We start from the raw sequence: 21,272 nt of genomic DNA on the forward strand, positions 1-21,272 counted from the left end.
AAATTATTTCAGGGAGGAAATTGATGTTCATTAGGACAGTGCTTGATGGGATTGCCACTGATTTTATATCGTACAATGATTAATGTGAAGAGTAGTTCTTTATATGTTCATATATGTTTTATATGCTTGTATGTTCATTCTTCTCTTTCTCAAATTTTCCCTTTTTTGAAACCGCTGAAATTTGTTTTTAGGATGGCTTTTGTCTTTGTTTGACACTGTTCGTGATAAACGTATTTAAATATTTATAGAATTTAACTGCCAGTCACTAATTCACCAATCAATGACATCAGCGTAAATAAACAGAAAGTACAAAAATTTGTTTAGAATGTTTGAAAATAAACAGAAACAACAGAGAACAGATTGATAACCTTAAAGTGTCAACAACACGTGCCAGCGCTACAGACAAGGAGCTGAGTATTGGTATCCAATATACAACGAAATTCAAATTATCTGGCAATAAATTTTTTACACTAAAAATTACTTAAATTATTTTTAATAGAAATATAACAGAATTTTTAAAATATGATTTAAATTAATGTAAAGTGCTATGGTAAAAAAAAAAGTGTTGTTTTCCTTCTTGGACCCCAATGCTCTGAGCCCTAGTGCGGTGGCACCATTTGCACCATAGGATGATATGCCACTGCCTGTGCTATATTTTCTTAACGATACAATGGTATACATGAGTTCATTGCTTCTGTGATTATTGATTGAAGGTATTCCATAATTGGCGTAATTCGAACTGTGGTCTTTTCCACCCGATGCGGCTGAAAAGACCAGAGAGAAGAAGAACGGTGATTGTAACCTTTGTGCTATCCGTTAGGGCCATTTTTCATTGGCCAGCTGAAATTGTGCCTTTGGAAACCAAAATTTGAAGAGGGCTTGCTTATTCCATTGGGAACGGCTGGAATACGTAATTTCATATTTCGTGATGTAATTGTCGAATGATATTAAATGGTCCAAAGTTTCTTCTTGTTTACCCATTAATTAATGATATTTATTAATCAATAATCATTAATGATAAATTGCATCTCTATACGAGTTTTCATTTCACACCCCACAGAATTAAAAAAAACCAAAAAAAAAAAAAAAACCGAAAACGTTATTCTAGCTTTTCGTGATTGCTACCTCAATTTTGTCACCAGTGTATTTGTCAAAAATAAAATGAAATTCTTCCATGATTAATTATCGAATACTTTCACGATAAATATTTTATTTTAAATATTTATTATTCTCGATGTTCTACAAAGTTTTACTAAATCATAAGATATACTACTTCAATGTTAATCAACTCGACTAAAGTTCCTGAATATAACTTCAAATTCTCATCTGCGTGAATAAGCATTTAGCAAGTTGTATTAACTCTTAATTCAGGCTTTATCTCCCACGGAGGTAACATCCTTCCTAAGAATGACTTCGTTTAGTATTATTAGTTTATTGAACTTAAGTGCTTTTTGAAGGATGGGAGATTAAATGCTGGTAGTTTATTTAAGCCATTTGTGGTATGAAGGTTCTCTATCTAGACCGCCTGCTGCTTTTTTTCTATCTGACCTGCTTAACTTTAGAATGGACTTTCTGAGAACTTGAGTCCCCCAAACATGAAGTAAATAGCTCTGTTATATACAATGGAAAATTTTTATATTTTGTTAAATGTTTCCAGAAACTTCCACATCAGTTGAGTGAACTGGGCACTTTGACGTCTTTTTCGGAATAGCTAAAAGCAAAGAGACATAGAAAAGGCCTAATATGGGAAAAGTTAGAAAAGTTTAGCTTCGTTAAAACTATGGTTAATATCTCCCATAAATATCTACTTATTAACGCGCATAAACAGTATTACACTGCCCTACCATTTATTGTGTCATTTAATATTTTTTTTCTGACGCCTTTTGCTTTTATGACGGCCTTCAATCTTCGCGGCATACTCTCAACCAGCTTTTTATAAATGTCACGTGATATGTTCCTCCACTCGCCTGCAGCCACCAGTTCGGCCTTGTTCTTTGGTAGATCTTGCCGTGCACGTACCCGACGATCCAATATATCCCAAAGATGCTTGATAGGGTTCAGATCAGCCCTCTGGGCTGGCCAATCCAACTTTTCCACACCCATGTCCTCAAACTATTCTATTACGACCTGAGCAGGTATGACATGGCGCGCTGTCTTGCTGATACAGGCTGTCCTGATATTGCACAGCATTCATGGTTTTGTCGATAACGACTAATAGACCCAAGCCAAACCATGAAAGGCGCCCCATACCATGACATTGCCTCCACCAAACTTCATTGTTGGGAGGATACAATCAATAAGAAACTGTTCCCCCGGCATTTACCACAGTCATGAACAGCCATCAGAATAGGTAGAGTGCGAACCTTGATTTGTCTGTCCATAGGACTGTTTTCCATTGCTCTATAGTCCAGGATTCGCGCTCCTTACACCATGTTAATCGGCGTCTAGCATTTGTTGAGGTGATTAATTCTCTTGAACTGTTGGGGTAATTCTATTGAAGGTGTCATGGAGGGGTGTCCGGAAATTAATGGTAGGGCAATGTATTTAATTCCAAACAAACAAGGATTTTGACGTCATTATAAATAGCCATACAGCACGTTAGCTGCATCAAAAGTTATTTATTTTTACTAAGATAGGGGTGAGCCTCATTGCATCGTATTTGAAACAAAATGGGTTTTCAGAAAACCCATTTTGTGAAAACAAAACAGAATGCATAATAAACTTCCAAAATCGAAATTAAATATGCCATTAATGTTAATATGCGGCAAGATACTATTACAGCACTTGCGAATGTTAAGTAATTTTATTGAATTGATTGAGAAAAGTACACTGCTCGACAAAATTAATAGAACAGGTAGAAATCGTGATGTAACTCGTTTAACTTGCGATGATGTGGACCAAAATTTGGTATGGTGGTGTACCATAAAATAACGATGAAATAAGGAGACAGCGAGAAACTTCGGACAGGAATAAGTGACATTTATAGGAATTGTATAAGAATTACTAGAAAGGTCACATTGCACAAGTGGATACACGATGCTCGAAAATATGGTCACATGACATCAGTACCGCTTATGATCTTCTCCAACGGCTCAACAGGACTGTCAGTGGTGAACCATTCACAATAAAGATCATATTTATTCTGTGGAAACAAATCCCATTCTTCCACCAGCGCTGACCTTAGCGCACGATAATCACAGACATGATTCTAACCCAAGCCTTTTCCAGACCCTGTGGAAGCACCATAATCACAGACACTATGCCAATCACGTGTTGTGTCTGAGTATCGCGTGTATTTCGTATTCGGTTGAATTGTTTTGCTGGATGAAAAATACCTGAATTAGTAGTGGCATATATGCAAGAAAGCAAGTATACAAAGTGTGGGCCAAAAAAATACTTCCCACATCATCTATTTATCTCTCCAATAAGTTTTCTGGTTCTTCCTTAAATTTATTCAAACTACCCACTTTCACGACAACAGATAGAAGTTTGCTCCGACAATCAACCACCCACTAGCTGAATGCAAACTTCCGCACATCTACACTACAACCATCTTTCCTCAATTTCAATTTATGTCCCCTCACGTGCCTAGTCTCACCAAAAGGAAGAATGCTATCAGCATTGAGTTGCTCAATCTGTTCAAAGCTTTAAACACCTCAATCAGATCACCTTGCCGGTGCCTAGTCTCCAGACGCAGCACTTTGCAGAATAAAAACCTTTCTTGGTATGACCAACCTTTTGTTTCTTTCACCAATCTCGTTGCACCTCTCTGTACTCGTTCCAACAGCTCTACATCCTTTTTAAATGAGACCTCCAGACCTGTATGCAGTACTCAGTATATGGGCTGACTATTGCCTTACATAATGGGCTGATAACCTCCTTATCCCTGCTAGCAAGATTCTTGTACATCATCGGCAAACCCTCCAAAGTAAAACCTCCTAATTTTTTGCTTTCAAATGTGGCGCTATAGATCATTTCGTGTGTCACTGAGCGGTCACTAGAAGTCTCTAGTTTATCCATACTGAGTGGTGCTGTGATCGGTCTGGTGAGTGCAGCACACGGATAGTTCAAAACGGTGGATGTTACAGATATACGTATCAAGCAAAGAGTGGTGATTGATTTTCTTACCAAGGAAGAAGTGACGCCTATCGAAATCCATACGTGTCTCAAAAATTTTTATGTTGACAATACTGTAGATGTCAGTACAGTTAGACGTTGGGCAAGACACCATCAAAATTCATCACGCAAGAAGTTCAAAAGAGCCTTCTATCGGTAAAGTCATGATCATGCTCAGGTAGCTGATTAACTGAATGAGTATTTTCCATCTACATTTACACATGAGGAGTTATTCAAAGAGGGGAATGCTAGAGGTTTAACAAATTCTAACAGGGAGCTAAGTGATTTTTTATAACTGAGAGCAAAGTGGATGAGAAATTCTTGAAGTTAAACATAAGGAAGACAACTGGGACAAATGGAATCTATCCAGTGAATGAAGGAGGCAGCGAGGGAAGTAAAAAAACCTTGAAAGCTACCTTGAACTCAGGGACGGTCTCCATGGATTGGAGGTGTGCAAATGTATCACCAATTCACAAAGGAGGTTCAAAAGATGACACAAGTAATTAGAGACTTGTTAGTTTAACTTGTGTTCCGGGGAAAATAATGGAGTCACTGGTTAAAGAAGCATTGCAGGATCATCTAGACAAGACTTCACTAATAGTTAAGACACAGCATGGGTTTGTTAAAGGGAGTCTTGTCTGATCAATTTGATTGGATACTATGATGTGGTCACAAAGGAACTGAATGCCAAAAATAATTTTGATATCATATACTTGGATTTCAGGAAAGCTTTTGATATTGTTGCACATGGAAGACTGCTGTACAAATTGGAGATGCATGGCTTTAAGGGCAAGTTGCTGCAATGGATAAAGGGATGGTTGAGTGGGAGATGACAGAGAGGGGTAATCAATGGACACTGCTCTTCGTGGAAAAAAAATTATTAGTGAAGTTCCCCAGGGTTCGGTGTTGGGCCCATTGTTGTTTTGAATATTTATCAATGATATTCATGAAGGTATATCAGATTTAAGGTCCACGTTTGCAGATAATACAAAGGTTGGCAGGGTTGTTACCGACAGTATGCTACTCCAACTGGATCTAGATAAGTTGGGCAAATGGGCTGAGAAGTGGCAACTGAAGTTTAACATTGACAGATGCAAAGTACTGCATATGGGTAGCAATAACCCAAGAGAAACGTACAACTATGTGGTACTACACTCAGGGAAGTGGAAAGTGAAAAAGACTTGGGAGTAACTGTGCAGTCAAATATGAAATTAGCTGAGCAGTGCAGACGGGGCCAGGGCAAGTCAATGATATACAGTATAGGAATTTTGCTAGCAGGGACAGGAAGGTGATTATCCTGTTATACAAGGCAATGGTCAGGCCGCACCTAGAGTACTGTGTACAGGTCTGGATACCTCGTTTTAGGAAGGATGTAGGGTTGCTAGAACGAGTACAAAGAAGGGCAAGAAGGGCAACAAGATTGGTGAGGGGAACAAAGGGGTGCTCTTACCAAGAAAGGCAGAGTAGGCACCTGCGAGGTGATCTGATTTAGGTGTATAAGGCCTTGAATGGGTTGAGCAAGCTGAATGCTGATAGGATTCTTTCTCTTGCTCAGATTAAGAACCTGAGGGGCATAGATTCAAATTGTGGAAAGACAGTTATAGAATAGATGTGCGGAAATTTACCTTTAGCCAGCGGGTAGTTGATTGGTGGAACAGACTTCCATCTTTTGTTGTGGAAGTTGATAGTCTAAATAAATTTCAGGCTGAGCTGGACAGTCATTTGGAACGAATGGAGGAGTGAAATGGGAAGGTGTTTTTTTTTTTTTTTTTTTTTTTTTGGCTGATGCTGCACAAGGTTGCATTGTATGCCCCTACTAATGCTAATGCTAAGTCATGGCGACAATGTTTTGGAACAAAGATGGAGTCTAGCTTGTGGACTTCTTGGACCATGGCATCACAATCAACTCAGATCGATATGTGGAAGCATTAAAAAAGTTGAAAGCCAGCATCCGTAGAGTTCGACCGGACAAAAACCTTAATGGGGTTCTTCTCCTTGACAACACACGACCCCACACCAGTCTGCGCACGATGGAGGCCATTGCAAAACTGGGGGTGCACTATTCTTTCTCATCCCTCTCATAGCCCGGACCTTGCATCTTCCGACTATCACTATAATATTAGTCCGCAAAGAGCTGTGTTCATTAATAACCACTCTTTGTTTTCAAGAAAGAAAGCTGTGTAATTTTCTTCCGAAATCAACCAACTCGGCTAAGGAGTGAAAATAGACCATAAAAATTCTTTTTGCTTTGACGGGATTCCAATCTAGGTCTTTTCCACTTTCTGTTGAAGAACAGCGGTCGTCTTCTACCGTAGTAGTCGGAACACTTGCGATGTAGTCTTATACTTCGACTATTCTTTTTTGTTAATATTTTAAATAAATTATGCATATCCTTTAGCCCTTAGAACAGCCTGAATTCGTAATGGAACATCCCAACCAGGTGTCAAAAGCGTGCCACGGGGATGAAATTTCCAGGTTGGCTCAATTTCGTCCCAAAGTTATTGCAAATTAGACGGTTACAAATCTCTACTCCGAAGAGCTCGTTCCAGCTCATTCCACAGATGCTCAATTGGATTCAGATCTGGTGAGTGAGTGAGTGAGAATGGATTCAGCTATTGCAAGCGACTGAATTTATTCTTATGTTCCTGGAAGCAATTCTGTTCTTGCAATATATATAGCCCATTATCCTGTTGAGAAAGCCCATTTGCAGATGGATACATTGCAGCCATGAAGGAATGCGAATGTCAAAAAATCTGTGGCATCCAAATGTTGCTCAAGTGGTCTTAGCATGCTCAATGTGCATCTTATAAATACTCCTTTCTTAACGCCATTAGAATACTCAGATACACACCCACTTCTCCCTACCCAGTGCATTGCACTGGATTGTTATTTGACTGACTGTAGTCTTTTTGGTCCCTTGTAAAAGCCTTGTCAGCCTCTCTCTATGTTTATAACAATAATTGAAACGAAACTTTTTGCAACCTCTGTTATAATTATACGAGATTATACTCGTATTTACGTGGGCTGCAAGTGGTTTGAAACCTTCTGTAGAAAGATGTATATTCCTTGCAGTTACAGACTGCAATCACTAATGGCCACTAACAAAATGGTCACTGTCGCATCAACGAGCTGTTTCTGACCACTACAGTTATTTGGTTATATGACCATTGTCAGTACTCCCGAGACAATTGTACTTGAAATCTCCAGCATGATGCAGTTTCCAGAATACTCATACCTGTTCCTTGTCTGGAGCTACCATGCCACCTTCAGTGATTCCAATCTTTCGCTTTGCATTTCCAATCTTTCGTTGTACGCATGCACAATCCCTACGTATCTGCCCACCTGCTTTAAACGGCATAGTACGAACATGTGATGCTACTACTGAATGGGCCCTCCATTTTCAGTAGGAGCACCTAATAATGTGGCTACTCAGTGTAATATATAATACTATTAAAAAAAAGCTTCGAGCAGTATATTACAGTCATTATAACGACCATTCGTGACTACGGATCCTTCATCCCAAGTGCCCGGCACTGAGTAGTTCACCAATTTATTCCTTATAGCAATGAGTTCTTTAGGTTCTTTTGCCCTACTGGAAAATGGGTCCCATTAATTAAACTTTCCTATTATTATTTTCAAATATGGTACTAAAAAAGTACCATATTTTACAATTTTGGCAAGCTGCCAACTGCTAGAAAGACTTCGTATTCGCGCAGTAGAGTAATCGATAAAATAATGAATCAGCGCTCAGCCATTTTGGGAACGTTTCAGAGAGTGTGATTCTGTTTCCACCACATACAAATATTTTTGCTGTATTGTGACCGACCAACATATATATCTTTTGTTACTATTAGGCATAGCAGTGGGAAATGCATTTAATAAACGTAAAGTGGATGAAAAGTCCCCAAAATTTTCATGTTATAAACATTTTTTAATATTATATTTAGTACTTGTATGTGTTCAGATATATGTTCATTTTAACAGGGCAAGATATAGGGCGCCAGTATTTTCCTCGGGGAAATTTTCCCTTTCTATAAAAGTCGGAACAGCGATTCGAACTCAGGTTTTTCCACATGGTGTGGAAAGGCTATTCTACACACTGTGCTATCCAAAAGGGCTATGATTCTACACTTTGCTGGTAACATACTGTATATATACAGGATGCTTCAATTAAAAGGCACTGGCTTCTTTCTCACTTATTTCAAGATTCAGGCTATTTGTCGTTGGACTTTTGTTTATCTATTTGGGCCCAATTTTTTTTTTATTTGATTTTAAAATTAGCCTGAATATTATTATTGTTATTATTATTATTATTATCAGCCATATGGTGCAAGGAAACCTGAGGCTTATGCTGCACTAGCAAAAAAAAAAAAAATTTGAGTTAAAGAGAAGAACGATGATATCCAGCTGAGGACCCTGGGTGTGTCAAGCCGATACTCACCATCTGATGAGTATGCGGTGTTATGTGCCGAGTCAGGTGGTCTGTGACTCTTTGCAAGGTCCTATTTGGCCTCTGCTTCGGTATCACGTGAGTCTTTGTAGGGTACATTTCTTCGAATTCTGTTAGGGCCTTCTTCCACTCGTCCTCTATTCTGGATATCATGACCTCGTCTGTTTCCACTTCATTTGCTGCGGGTTGTATTTCCTCTTGATCTTCCTCCTCTGGTTCCATATTCTTTATCCTTTGTAGTTGATCGCTCACGTTCTGCTTGATTTTTTTCAATATTGCAGGAGCTATTAGGTTCTTCATGACGATGGCCCTTCTCTGGTCCGCTATTCGTTGATCCGTGACCTGAATATCCGGGAATCGTTCCAGCCACTTGGTATGTAGTCTCACCCTATAAGTTGTCATATCAGTCTCCAGCTTCATTATTTTGTAGTAGGTTTGCATGATGTACGTATTCATTTCGATGCTCCACTTCATGCGTTGTCGGTTTCTTCCTTCCTGGGTGGTCACTAGCGGAGTTCGTGGGGCTGGATGGTCTTGCCCTTCTCTTGTGTTAGCCATAGGGTTGACAGCGCCACTCGTTCCGCTGTCTTCTTCGGGAGACCGTCTCTGATTTTTCGAACCGACCCCTCTGTCTAAGGTCTGAACGCGAGTGACTTTATCCACACTCGATGCAGTATGATTAATATATCTCTGAGACATCATCCATTATTGGAGGTGGACCTGTTTAGCTTAAGTCCAGTGGTAGTCCAGATGGCGCCACAATCTGTCTCAGCCGCCACTCCAATCTTGGAGCAACTCTCACGATGTTTATTTATTTTTTTATTTTTATTAAATTAATTAATTAATTTATTATTATTATTCTAATTTTTTATTACTATTATTATATCGGTCTTCCAGCTTCCGCCAAGGCGATACTCGAACCCGGGTCCATCAGGCTGGTAGTCCAGTGTCGTAACCACTGGGCCATCGCGCCCCTTTTATTATTATTATCGGCCAAAAAAAAAAAAAAAAAAAAACTTTCCTATTTCACTAATCCATTCCCTCCAATGGTTTGTTTAGTTCTTAATTGAATTTATTTAGGCTATCCACTTCCACAACAACAATGGAAGGTTGTTCCAGTAATCGACCACCCACTGGCTAAATCCAAACTTGGGCACATCTATTCTGCAAACGTCCTTCCTCAATTTGAATTTATTCCCCCTCATGTGACAGTTTGAGAAATAGAAAGAGTTCTATCAGCATTGAGTTTGCTCAGTCCATTCAAAACCTTAAACACCTCAATCAGATCACCTCGCAGCTATCTAGTCTCCAGAAAAGTTTCTTGGTAAAAACTTTTCTTGGTAAGAGCACCCCGTTGTTCTCCTCACCAACCTCGTTCCGGTAGCTCTATACCCTTCCTAACAAGAGGCCTCCGAACCTATATGCAGTACTCGAGATGTGGCCTGACCATTGCTTTATATAATGGAATAATCACTTCCACTCATTGACAAAACCCCATGAGCTGTACTGGCAACCTGTCTGCACTGCTCAGTGAACTTCACACCTCACTGCACAATTACCCACAGGTCTTTCTCATTTTCCACTACTCTAAGTGTAGTACATCAGAGCTGGTACGTTATTCTGGAGTACTGCTACCCATAATAATTTACATTTGTCAATGTTAAACTTTTAGTTATCATTTCTCAGCAGATCTGACTAACTTTTCTAGATCTTGTTGCAGTAATCTACTGTCTTTACTGTCATTAACTACCCTGCTAACATTTGTGTCATTTCCAAACTTGAACAATAAGCCTGACATGCCTTCATCAATATCATTAATAAATATATAAAATAACAATGAGTCAACGGCAAAAACCTCGGGGTCTCCACTAATAACATCAGTTCACAAAGAGCAGTGTGCATTGATTACTACTCTCTGTCTTCTCCCACTCAAACCATCCTTTTATCTATAGAAGTAACCTCAATGCCTTAATATCTATCCCTTCATGTCACACTACTCCAATTTCTATAGCAGTCTTTTATGTGCAACAGTATCAAAAGCATTCCTGAAATCCAAGTATATGATATTAAAATTATTTTTTGCATCCAGTTCCTTTGTGACCGCATCACACGTAGTATCGAAGAAATTGGTCAGGCAAGATTTCCCCTTAGCAAAACCATGCCGTATCTGAAGTGCTTTGAAGTGAAGAATTTGATATCGAAGTCGAACCATCGATATCAAATTGACCAATTTGATTCACTGCCTTCCTTCTACTGTTTGCACAATTAAAGAAGTTTATGCTGTTTTTTTAATCCCTTATCAAAGATTTCTCATAATTTGCCTTAACTTGCATAAACTTTCTTTGTTGCCTTCCAATAATCTGATGTAACATATATGTTTTTCTCATGTGTATCCCTTTTGTAAATATGTATTGTAAACCCCTGGCACCACCATGCCGTGACGGGACTAATTGTATGTATATCATGCTGCAATTAAAGATTCTATTCTAAACTCCTTTGTGACTTCATTCCAGAATAGTTTATATTTACCATAGGCTTCTTTATCGCCAGATAATTTATATCAATTCTTTCTTTTCTTCTCTGTCACAATTCTGATTAGTTCATCTGACATCCATTCAGGCCTAAAGTTTGAACAGTGTTTCCTAGTTGGTATGAAACGCCTAGTAGCGCTATGATTAATTCCTTGCACTGTCTACCCATGTCAATTGGATGCAGTTCCTTAGATTTTATGTGTTTCTTAACTAGCAGCATAACCCCTCCTCCCTTCCTACCCTGTCTGTCCTTTCTGTACACATTGTACTCCCAAAATTCCAATTCTGCACTGCTTATATCTGTGTGACACCACGTCTCTGATATCCCAACAACTGAGTTACACCTATTACTGGTGTATCAGTAAATATTCTTGCACACTTTCTATCCCATCCTTGTAGAAGCACTCTTAAGAGTCTACAGGACGTCAGTAAGATAGCTGAACGTGACAGTGGAATTTCATAATCAGCTGCATGCAAAAGGAATGAACTACTCTTCTCCGCTATGCCACTTCTGTAGTGATCAGAATGGGAATCAGTTTGAGTCAACCAATTGTTTACGACTCTTGCTGTTGTTGTAGTAGGGTTTTAGGAGCATCAGCGACTAAGACCATATTGTTTCGTGTATACCGTCTGTAAATTGTGTGTTCTGTGGTCGATTTTGTGTTTTCTGGATGTAAAACCAGTTTCTGGGAGTAAAAAACCATGCAACCCTCGCCTGAAACCAGCTAACTGGGCCACGTTGTGAAGAAAGGCCCATAAAAAATCCCTCGAACTCCGGTCTTTTCCACTCGGTGTAGGGAGAACAGCGATCCACCAACTGTGCTATCGACAGTTGGTGGTTGGAGAGCACGACTTTTATGTTTGTTCACTTTGCTGTTATCTGTTTCAAAAGATATGGCATTTAAAATGTTTCATTTTTCATTGATTTCACTGCAGTCTTAATCTGCAAGTGAGGAGAGTTTTTTAAATTTCGACCATAGAAACCTACCTGTGTCAGTATTATACGAAGAAGTCATGGACAAAAGATTTTCCGAAGAGTCAGGAGGACGATGTTTTGATGCAAGGATACCTGGCTCTATATACGTGGAGTTAGCTAAATATTTCAGTAGGGAAGTTGTTCCTTGATGTTCGCTGGAGGTATTGAGGGACTGACTTTTACTTCTGCACAATTACTTAGTGTCCACAGCAAGAATGAGGCGTCACTTAGTCAGAACTTTAGTTATTTTATATTCATTTCGTAAACTATTTAAAAATTCTATAAAATTATATTCGAATTTTACCCAATTAAAATTCAACAAATTCAAATTAATTTTATATTTTCTTTTAGAGTGCATTTGCAAGCTTCTAAGACATTACTAAAGAATATTCATTACCTTTGTTTAAGCACATGTCTGAAGGAGTTCTTTGAACCGACTAAAGATGGTTACTTTTCTCATAACGACAGATTGCACTTTGAAGTTTCTAAGAATTTTAAACGTTGCTTACAGGAATCATACTGTGGATACGTTCTACTTCTGATGGCAACCTACTTCACCTTTGAACCCGTACCACTAGCAGTGACAGCCTTACTTCCTGTATTCCTCTTTCCGCTGATGGGGGTACTGGGGACCGAAGAAACATGTTATCAGTACATGAAGGTGAGATTTGAATATTATCAGTTAAATTAATTGTGATGTAGAATATTCTTTCAAAATATAAGGATAATATAGAGGCTTAAAATTTACTAATCCCCCCAATAAAAAGAGAAAATTATTATATCTCAGGCATAATATGAAAAGATAACACTCTTCGAGATGAGATATTCGCGTGCAGTGTATTTTAAGGCTATTTATTTCATTTAAAAGTATACATCCTTTGTTTTGTGCAAGTTGGTGTTAGACAATCATGAATATCTATAAGAGCCCAAAAATAATCAAAGTTACAGCCCCGAAAGTGCTAAATGTACTACTGGTCTGCCTTCATACAGTATTTTTGTTACATATTCCTTTTATTTTCTTTCAACCCTCTTTTATCTCAGCAGATCTCATTCTGAATATGCCAAAGAAAAAAATAAAAACTTTCGTATTATTCCCATCGAAAAAAAATGTCTATCCAATTATTCTGTGAATTATGCAAGACTCTCAGGCTCAGCTACTCTTGCAGGAAGCTCATTTCAACGTTTCACAACGTTGCCCTAGCCTAGTCTACCTTTCTTCCTTAAGATTTTATACTTGTGATTTTTGGTTCTTGTCTCACCCATGGGTGAAAATATTTCTACCTCATTCATTTTACTAATTCCCCTCAGGGACTTATATACTTCAATCAAATCCCAACCCGAAGGTGCGTAGTTGAGCTCTGCAGACCACATCTTCTAAGCCGTTCCTCATAGAAATAATATCTAGTGCCCTTCACCTATTTGCACTTCTTTGACCATTCACCAGAAGTTCTCTAACTTTCTTTAGATGCGACCTCCAGACCGGAATACAATTTTCCAAGTGCCGTCGCACCATCGTAATCTTATAAAGAGGGATGCTGACATTCTCTTAACTTGCAACATTCCAGCAAATTATAGGTCGAATACATGTTCCCATCTTGCCACCTGCTTACAGAGCATCTTGAACTTCATCTCTTTCCGTATCGTAATCTCCAAGGATTTCTCATCCAGTAAGTCGTTTTGTTTCTCTCTCCCAATCTATACATCACTCCTAGGTGTCTGTTCCCCAATTCCATTTGGTAACATTAAACTTTAGCTGCTATATTTCAGTCGATCCAAACCCCTTTGAAGCAGTTTATCCTGGTTCTGATTGTTAACTACCAACCTTTAAGTTCTCAGCAAATTTTGACAGCTTCTGTTGTATTCCTTCATTAATATCATTCGGAAATGTTAAAACAAGAGAGTTTCAAGCAATGATTCCTGAGCGATTGATCCTTGGTACTCCAGTCCAATCTGAAGAATACCTACTTATGACGACCCTCTGTCTCAGGTCCTTCAAGCAACTCCCAATCCCGACTAGCTCTAATTTATGCAATAACCTCTCATGAGGGAATTGTATCGGAAGCCTTATTAAAATTCAAATATAATCAAAGTTGTTTCTTGCATCCAAACTGCTTTATAATTTCGTAGTAGTAATTTACCACATTAATCAGGTAAGTCCCTTCACGAAACCATGCTGAGACATATTTAGGATACCATTCTTGTTATAGGGTCCTACATTGTAACTTTAATAATGGATTTCATAATTTTATGAGCCACAGACGTCAAAATGGCTGGCCTATAATTGATCATTATTTCTTTGCTCCTACTTTATGAACTTTCGTGGGTGGCCCGTTTGGTATAATCAACAGTATCTCACCAAACCAGGTGGAAAAGACTTCAGTTCGAGTGTCGTCAATGATGTGAAGAATTTTTATAGGTGTTTTTCACAAAATGGCTGACTTAGTCGGGCTCAGGCGAGAGTAGCATGGTAACACCATGCTACCCTCACCTGAGCCCGACTAAGTCAGCATGGTTTTTTCACCCGGAATCTCAGGTTTTTATCAACAACTTGGGTAATAATGCCTAAGTTGCTAATAAGCCTAAAACCCTACAACAAAAACCTCCTTTTTGAACTGAGAAGACATATAGGCTCTTCTTTAGTTCAAGGGAATAATCCCTGAATCTAATGATCTCATTAACATTACTGATGTTTAGATATTGCAGTTAGTAAAAACTGAAAGTGGTTGTGTGCACTCACCTACTGCCCTTTTCAGAATAATAGAATGTACACCCTTAGGGTATTATACTATCTGAGCCTCAACAGTTTTTCAGATAGACTCTTCTCTGATATCATTATGCCACTTTACGACATTTCAACTCAGCTTCACTGTTCCCCACTTGGCATTAATGTGGTTTCAACAGTAAAGACAGTTGCAAAATACCTGTATAACTCGGACGCCATTTCGCACTTTTCATTCATATATGGTAGAATCCCATTGTTGTTTCTCTTCCTCAATGAGCTAAGCTTTTGCAAGCCTTGCACTGTCAGTGATTTTATTACACATCTTTTTATAGTTATTGTGGGAAGCAGTGTAGAACTATAGCCTGTAACTTATACCACGTTTTTTCCTTTTGCTCAATTAAGTCTTTCAGCTCTCTTGTTGTTCGTTTTGGCATCTTTCTTTTGTGGTACTTCTCTACTGGAATGAATATGTTTGTGCTTTCAGAATAAATCCTTAAACTTCCAGTAATTCCGGTTAATGGAGCTCAAGAAAACCTGAGTCCCTCCCTCCTTTAATTAAAGCCCTGACCGTTTCCTTTGACCACCGAAATTTCCTTAGATACTACCCATTTTTTGATTTTATGATCAATACCCGTTATTGGTTTCCTGAACTGTCATATTTTTGAAACTGCTTGGATACTCGGAGAATACTAATTAAAGACGATGTGGCCCCCTCATGATTTCTCCAACTTGTTGAAATAAATACCATACTACATTAAATAGTTAGATGTGTGTGTATTAAGCGCTAAAGCAAATAAAACTCAAAGTCGTCAGTATATTGTACCTGCATTTGCGTGTATTCTTCGGTAGATTCCTGTTTGTGGACAAAAACCTCGAATTTCCGAAAGAAAAGCTACTGAAACCTCACCAGAGAGACCGACTAAGCCAGCCACGATGTAAGAAGAAATTCATAAAAATTTCTCTCGCTATTAATGCGATTCGAAATTAGGCCTCTTCCATCCAATGTGGTTATTATGGTGTTATTACCAACTAGGGAGGACCTGAAATAAATAGTCTTCATCTAGTCCCTTCGAGAAACTTCTCCTTCTATGTCCATGATTACCAGTTTATAAGAGAGAAATTAAAGTTGCTCATAATGATGTTCTCCTCACTGTTACTTGTCTACTCAAAGTGCCTGGAGATTATTTAACTTTATAAGAAGTTTGAGGTTTTCATACGTCTCCTATAAGTGAACCGTATGAGCAATTAGAAGCGAATCATAAGTGTCCTCTCCTTAGAAAGAGAATATCTTTGTGGCTAGTTTTTGAGGAATCGACGATAAGTGTTGACTATTATATCGATACCAGGTCTCAGCTCATCCTCCTCTGGGTTTCATGGTTTTCAGTATCATAATCCAATCAAATCTCTTCAATATTTTTTTCAAAATTTACAAAATATCATCTTTCCCCTTCTGACTTTCAAAATATGAAAGTTTGTACCTAAAACGGACTTGTTTTTGGACATGATTGCTAGAACAATTGTCGATGAATTGATACGAGCCTAGTCCAACCTTTGTCAACAAAGGCGTACAGAGTCCTGTGACAAGTCAAACGAAAAAATTATATGTGACTTTATTAATTCGATGTGAAATGCATCGTGCCTCATAGTTATTAAGAGGCAGGACGCATTCATACTTTTTAAGCGCTTCCACAAAAGTTATTATTTGAAAACAATTCAATAATCTTTTGAGCTATGCTTCTAATCTTCATATCTGTCTCTTTTTTACCTTCTTTCTTCATCTGGAACACAGGACACCATAATGATGTATCTTGGAGGTCTTCTCTTTGCTGCTGCTGTAGAGCATTCCGATCTACACAAGAGAATTGCTCTTCGTGTCTTGTTGGCTATTGGCACCAGTCCTAGGTGGTAAGTGTATGCTAATTAATCACTGAAGGTTATTCTTCTTATAAGGATTACAGTTTAATAATTATTTAAATTTTTTCTTTCCTTTTTATAGTGTGTAACGTAAAATTTTTTTTCTATTTGCGAAACGAGAGTCTTCAGTATAATACACATCCCTTGCAATAATTTGCCGAATAAAGTGTCCATTCTTGTAGAACTCTTGTGGGTAACACGTTGCCATAATCATAGACCTTTTACACAAACCGAATGAAAAGCGGGAGGTCAAATTCTGTCTTAAAGGGGGGGAGGATCTTCTGTGGAGTTCTTTCGCACAGTGACCGAGTTAGTCCGTTTCGGGAGGGGAGTGTAGGACTTTTTTTCACCAAAAAGTACGGTTTTTCATCCAACAAAACAGTCAAAGTGATAAGAGAATACATGTATTATACAGATAATACACACTCAGTGATAACTGAATTTTGACCACCGTGTTAAACCACCAGTCGCAAGGACAGCAGCCGCTATTCGCCTAGGCATTGACTCTACTAGATGTCTTCAGACATCTAGTGGAGTCAATGCCTAGGCGAATAGCGTGCGAATAGTGCAGTCTATATTATTGCAAAACACTCTATAATGATTTACAATTCTCTATGATATTAAAGCAATAATCCAACTTTCTACAATATTCTAGAAGGATTTACATGTTCAGGAATCTTCTACAATGTTCTACCCTATTCAGGAGTATTTTACACCTTTCTGGAATATCTTCGAATATTCTCGAAATTTCTTAAATTCTGTTAGATATTTCTTAAGTATTGTTCAAGTTTTTTGGTTTTTAAGCATAATAGAAATATTTTAATAAAAATTGTTAAACAAGTTGGTCCTCTTTTAATAAAAACTTTGAAAATTAAAGAAAAGTGAAACATGATTCCAAACGTTTAGGCTGGAATGTACATACATACATATAAGTTCTTTCTGTACACATTGTGCTCAACCTCTACAAATCCACCATGTTTCCGATATCCTTATAATGTCAGCATTTGATGACTTAACCCATGACTCCATGCTTGTAATCCCCCACATCTCGCTTTCTAGACTTCTGCATGTCCCAGCTAATACAATCCACAATTTTTTTAGTTTAAATTCAAATTATAATTTAACAGAAGCTAACTTTTTCTACTTCATACTTTCTTTTCTTTTCTAGGATTATGTTCGGTTTTATGATAACCACGATGTTCTTGTCCATGTGGATTACCAACACAGCTACAACTGCCATGATGGTTCCAATTGTAGAAGCTGTTATTAACGAGTTAGAAAAAGAGTTTTACGAAAGCAAGAAGATGTCTTTTATTAATCCCAGTGCCAGAGGTAAAGGTCTCTCAAAAAAAGTAGATATTTTAAATTTTTCTAAGGTTTTATTTTGAAAATCTGCCGGCTGTGTTTTCCAAAGGTGTACCAAGGTTGTACGCTTAATACTAACATTTGTATAAAAGGTCAATGCTCATTTCTTCTTTTTAGTTCACTGAAGTCAATATCGCAGATAACAGCAGAAAAAAAAGACCAAACACTAATCTAAATGGTTTGCATTATATTCTGGGTCATTCTTATCAACAGAGGATTTGGTACTTTCCGGGCCTTATGGGAGAATACTTTTTGGGGACCCATCTGATATAAAAATGTAGCATTATATCCTAGCTAATAACTCATATTTCCCTCTTTGGGCCTCAGAACGGCTTGCATTCGTCGAGGCATGGGCTGAACGAGGTATATGGAAAGCGTGGCAAATTGATTGGTCCACGCTGACTCAACTACACCTCCTGCATTTCCTGAATCAAAAACCATGCAGCCAAGAAATGAGACCGATTAAAATGGTCACGTTGTGAAAAAAGCCTATAAAAATTTTCTCTCCATTGGCAAGATTCCAACCGGCTCTTTTCCACCTGGTGTGGAGAAGATGGTCATTATGTGCACTGTCCTCTGAACCTCTCAGTATTGATGATGAGATGCTAACTTGATGTTTACAATAGATGCAATTTTAATTACAATGTTTATTGAACTATAATTTTTGATGTCCTTCATCCTCTCTGTTATGTTTATAGCTGCAATAGCTGTGCTAAGTTTAAATAGCCGGAATGTATTTTATTTTATAACCATCAATTAAAACTATTTATTTATAAATATATTGAAACAATGCAGCCATTTTTCCTTACTAATTTTATTCGAATTTCTCTGCTTTCTTTAGTATCAATTATATCAGTTGCCAGCATCGGAACAACCAATGAAGAGAAACAAGCCCCTCCAGTTTTCGTAGTCAAAAGTACCGAGAATTTAGAAGGAGAAAATCGAATGCAAGTATCTATACAATTCTCTGCAGTGCCAAGAATGAAAGAGAATGTTATTATTAATCGTAATTATAAAATTTATGATAGTGTTGTTTATTTTAATTATTAGTGTTGTTAAAAGGGATGCGTCCATTTGTGGAGACAGGAACGGTCATAATATTTTGGAGCACGAGTGTTTATTGGCAGCGTAGCCCAGTGCATGAGCTAGATGCTATGTGGGCACCATTTTTCGATGTCTGCTAAGTAAACTCGTTTATTACTTAAAAATTATTCGCTTTGTGTCCTGTTTGTTTTAAGTTTGTAGTGCAGTATTTTTAATTTAAATTTAAATTGAAATCATGCGTCAGACAAGAGTTTCAAAGAAAAGAGTTCAGAGCAGTGGGGGAATGTGTCTGCTCAGGGAATAACTGCAGAAGGCATTTCTCCTCGAAACAATATTTTATAATATACGCTACTTACTGCATGTTTGCAGAATGTATGTACTGTTGTTTCTGTTGTTTTTTTTTCAATGCAAAGAGTGTTAGGAGAATAATCAAAAATTTTAGCGTTATAATGTGCGAGTATGTGTGTTTGAAAAAAAGGGTTGATGCCCTCGAAGAAAGTAAAATGTGGGATCCATCAAGCACTTAACCACCCATCTAAATCCGAGAACTTATATTCGTGCACAGAGAGCACAATAAATTCACCAAGGGTGGAAAAAACTGGTTCTACAGGAAGGAGAGTTTTCAGAGAAAGGAAAATGGAGAAATACGAGGGCTGTTCAATAAAGAATGATTATAATTTTTCATGAACAACCGTACTGCTTGCTATTTCTAGAAAGTTGAGCTGCGGAATTTAAGACTTATCCAACTGCAACACATATAGCAACTGTACAGTTGACTCGTGCGCACGATGTGGCATCAGTGGTTTATCAAGTTTATGCCTGTTCAGTTTCGCCTACGTAATAATGGACGCTACATGTGAGGAACAGTATGCTGCTCCAAATTTTGCTTCTGTCTTAAGAAAACAGATAAATAGTTTGAAATGTTAAAGAGGCTTATGGTGAATCTATGCTTCCATATAGCACAGCTCGCAGGTGGTTTTAGAATGTTTAAAGATGGACGTGATTCAATCACAAAAATCGACGGTCCTGGAGCTCCAACCACTGCTGTCCCCAAGGGACAGCAGTGGTTGGAGCTCCAGGACCACTGCTGTCACAAAAACCATAAACACTGCTTCGGTAATCGTGAAAGAAGATTGTTGTACAATAGTACAATTCTATTGTACAGTTGTACAATTCTTCAAAAACACCATGTTTTTGAAGAATGGCAATTAACGTTGAAGTAAGTGCATTTCATCAAATGGGAGACTACTTTGAAAAGGACCATCGAAATATGGATGATTAATAAAAGTAAGTTGTGAAAAAATATGATCATCCTTTATTAAACGGCCATTATGTAGATATCAGAAACATAGTACCACTCAGACATAAGGGATGCAGAAGTGAACGTTATGGTACAATGTGTACAAAAAAGGATAGAAAGCGAAGGAAGGTGTACACTCTTGGTTAAGAAGTACATAGAATCTAAGGCATGCACCCGTTGATGGGCTGCCATGATGAAATGTTCAATCAGCTTGGTGCGCATAAGCACCGGGAAAATAAATATGAGAATGGGAGTAGGTTATGGCCTAACTCTGAGGAGAAATGATGAACAATTAATTATATAGACAATTAGTGGACCAGTAAATCAGAATGTCTTATAATAATAATAATAATGATAATAATAATAATAATAAAACTCATATTACGGCCACCAGAGAACTGTTTCATCTAGTCATGTGTCTTAGTCCATAAACTGAGTGTGTTCTATGGTCTTATTTGATGTGGGGTTTTAGGCGCTTCAATATCTTAAATTACTCTGTATTTAATGTCTGTAAATTGCATGTGTTCTGTGGTTGCTTTTCTGGACGAAAAACCCCAGTTTCTGGGAGAAAAACTATGCTAATCTCGCCTAGGACCGACTAACTCAGCCACATTTTGAAAAATGTCCATAAAGATTCTTCGCGTGATTGACGGGATTTGAACTCAGTTCTTTGCCACTCGGTGTGTGTGGAGGGCGGTGATTATACCAACTGTGTTACCCACGGGAGGGGGGGGGACTTCTCTGGTAGATTTGCCTGTTTTGCTGGACGTAAAACCCGAGTTTCCTCTTGCCACTCCTTTGATCCTGGTTTGATTCCTATCGGAATTTTTGAAGTCCTCTTCGATTGATTTTTA

The 21,272-nt window shown here is 38.1% G+C and overlaps 1 protein-coding gene across 1 annotated transcript in view; it reads left to right on the forward strand.

The window, feature by feature from the left end:
* Positions 1 to 21,272, forward strand: part of LOC150090250 (Na(+)/citrate cotransporter-like) — a 76,651-nt gene that overhangs the window by 41,571 nt on the left and 13,808 nt on the right. The window contains exons 2-5 of the mRNA XM_090390230.1: positions 12,425 to 12,734; positions 16,585 to 16,700; positions 17,878 to 18,041; positions 18,916 to 19,021. Of these exons, the coding sequence (XP_090246356.1) occupies positions 12,425 to 12,734; positions 16,585 to 16,700; positions 17,878 to 18,041; positions 18,916 to 19,021 (696 nt within the window). The remainder of the gene's footprint in view (positions 1 to 12,424; positions 12,735 to 16,584; positions 16,701 to 17,877; positions 18,042 to 18,915; positions 19,022 to 21,272) is intronic.

This window comes from Mastigoproctus giganteus, chromosome 2 (genome assembly GCF_048544385.1).
Source record: "Mastigoproctus giganteus isolate SK-2022 chromosome 2, ASM4854438v1, whole genome shotgun sequence".
Classification (NCBI taxonomy): Eukaryota; Metazoa; Arthropoda; class Arachnida; order Uropygi; family Thelyphonidae; genus Mastigoproctus; species Mastigoproctus giganteus.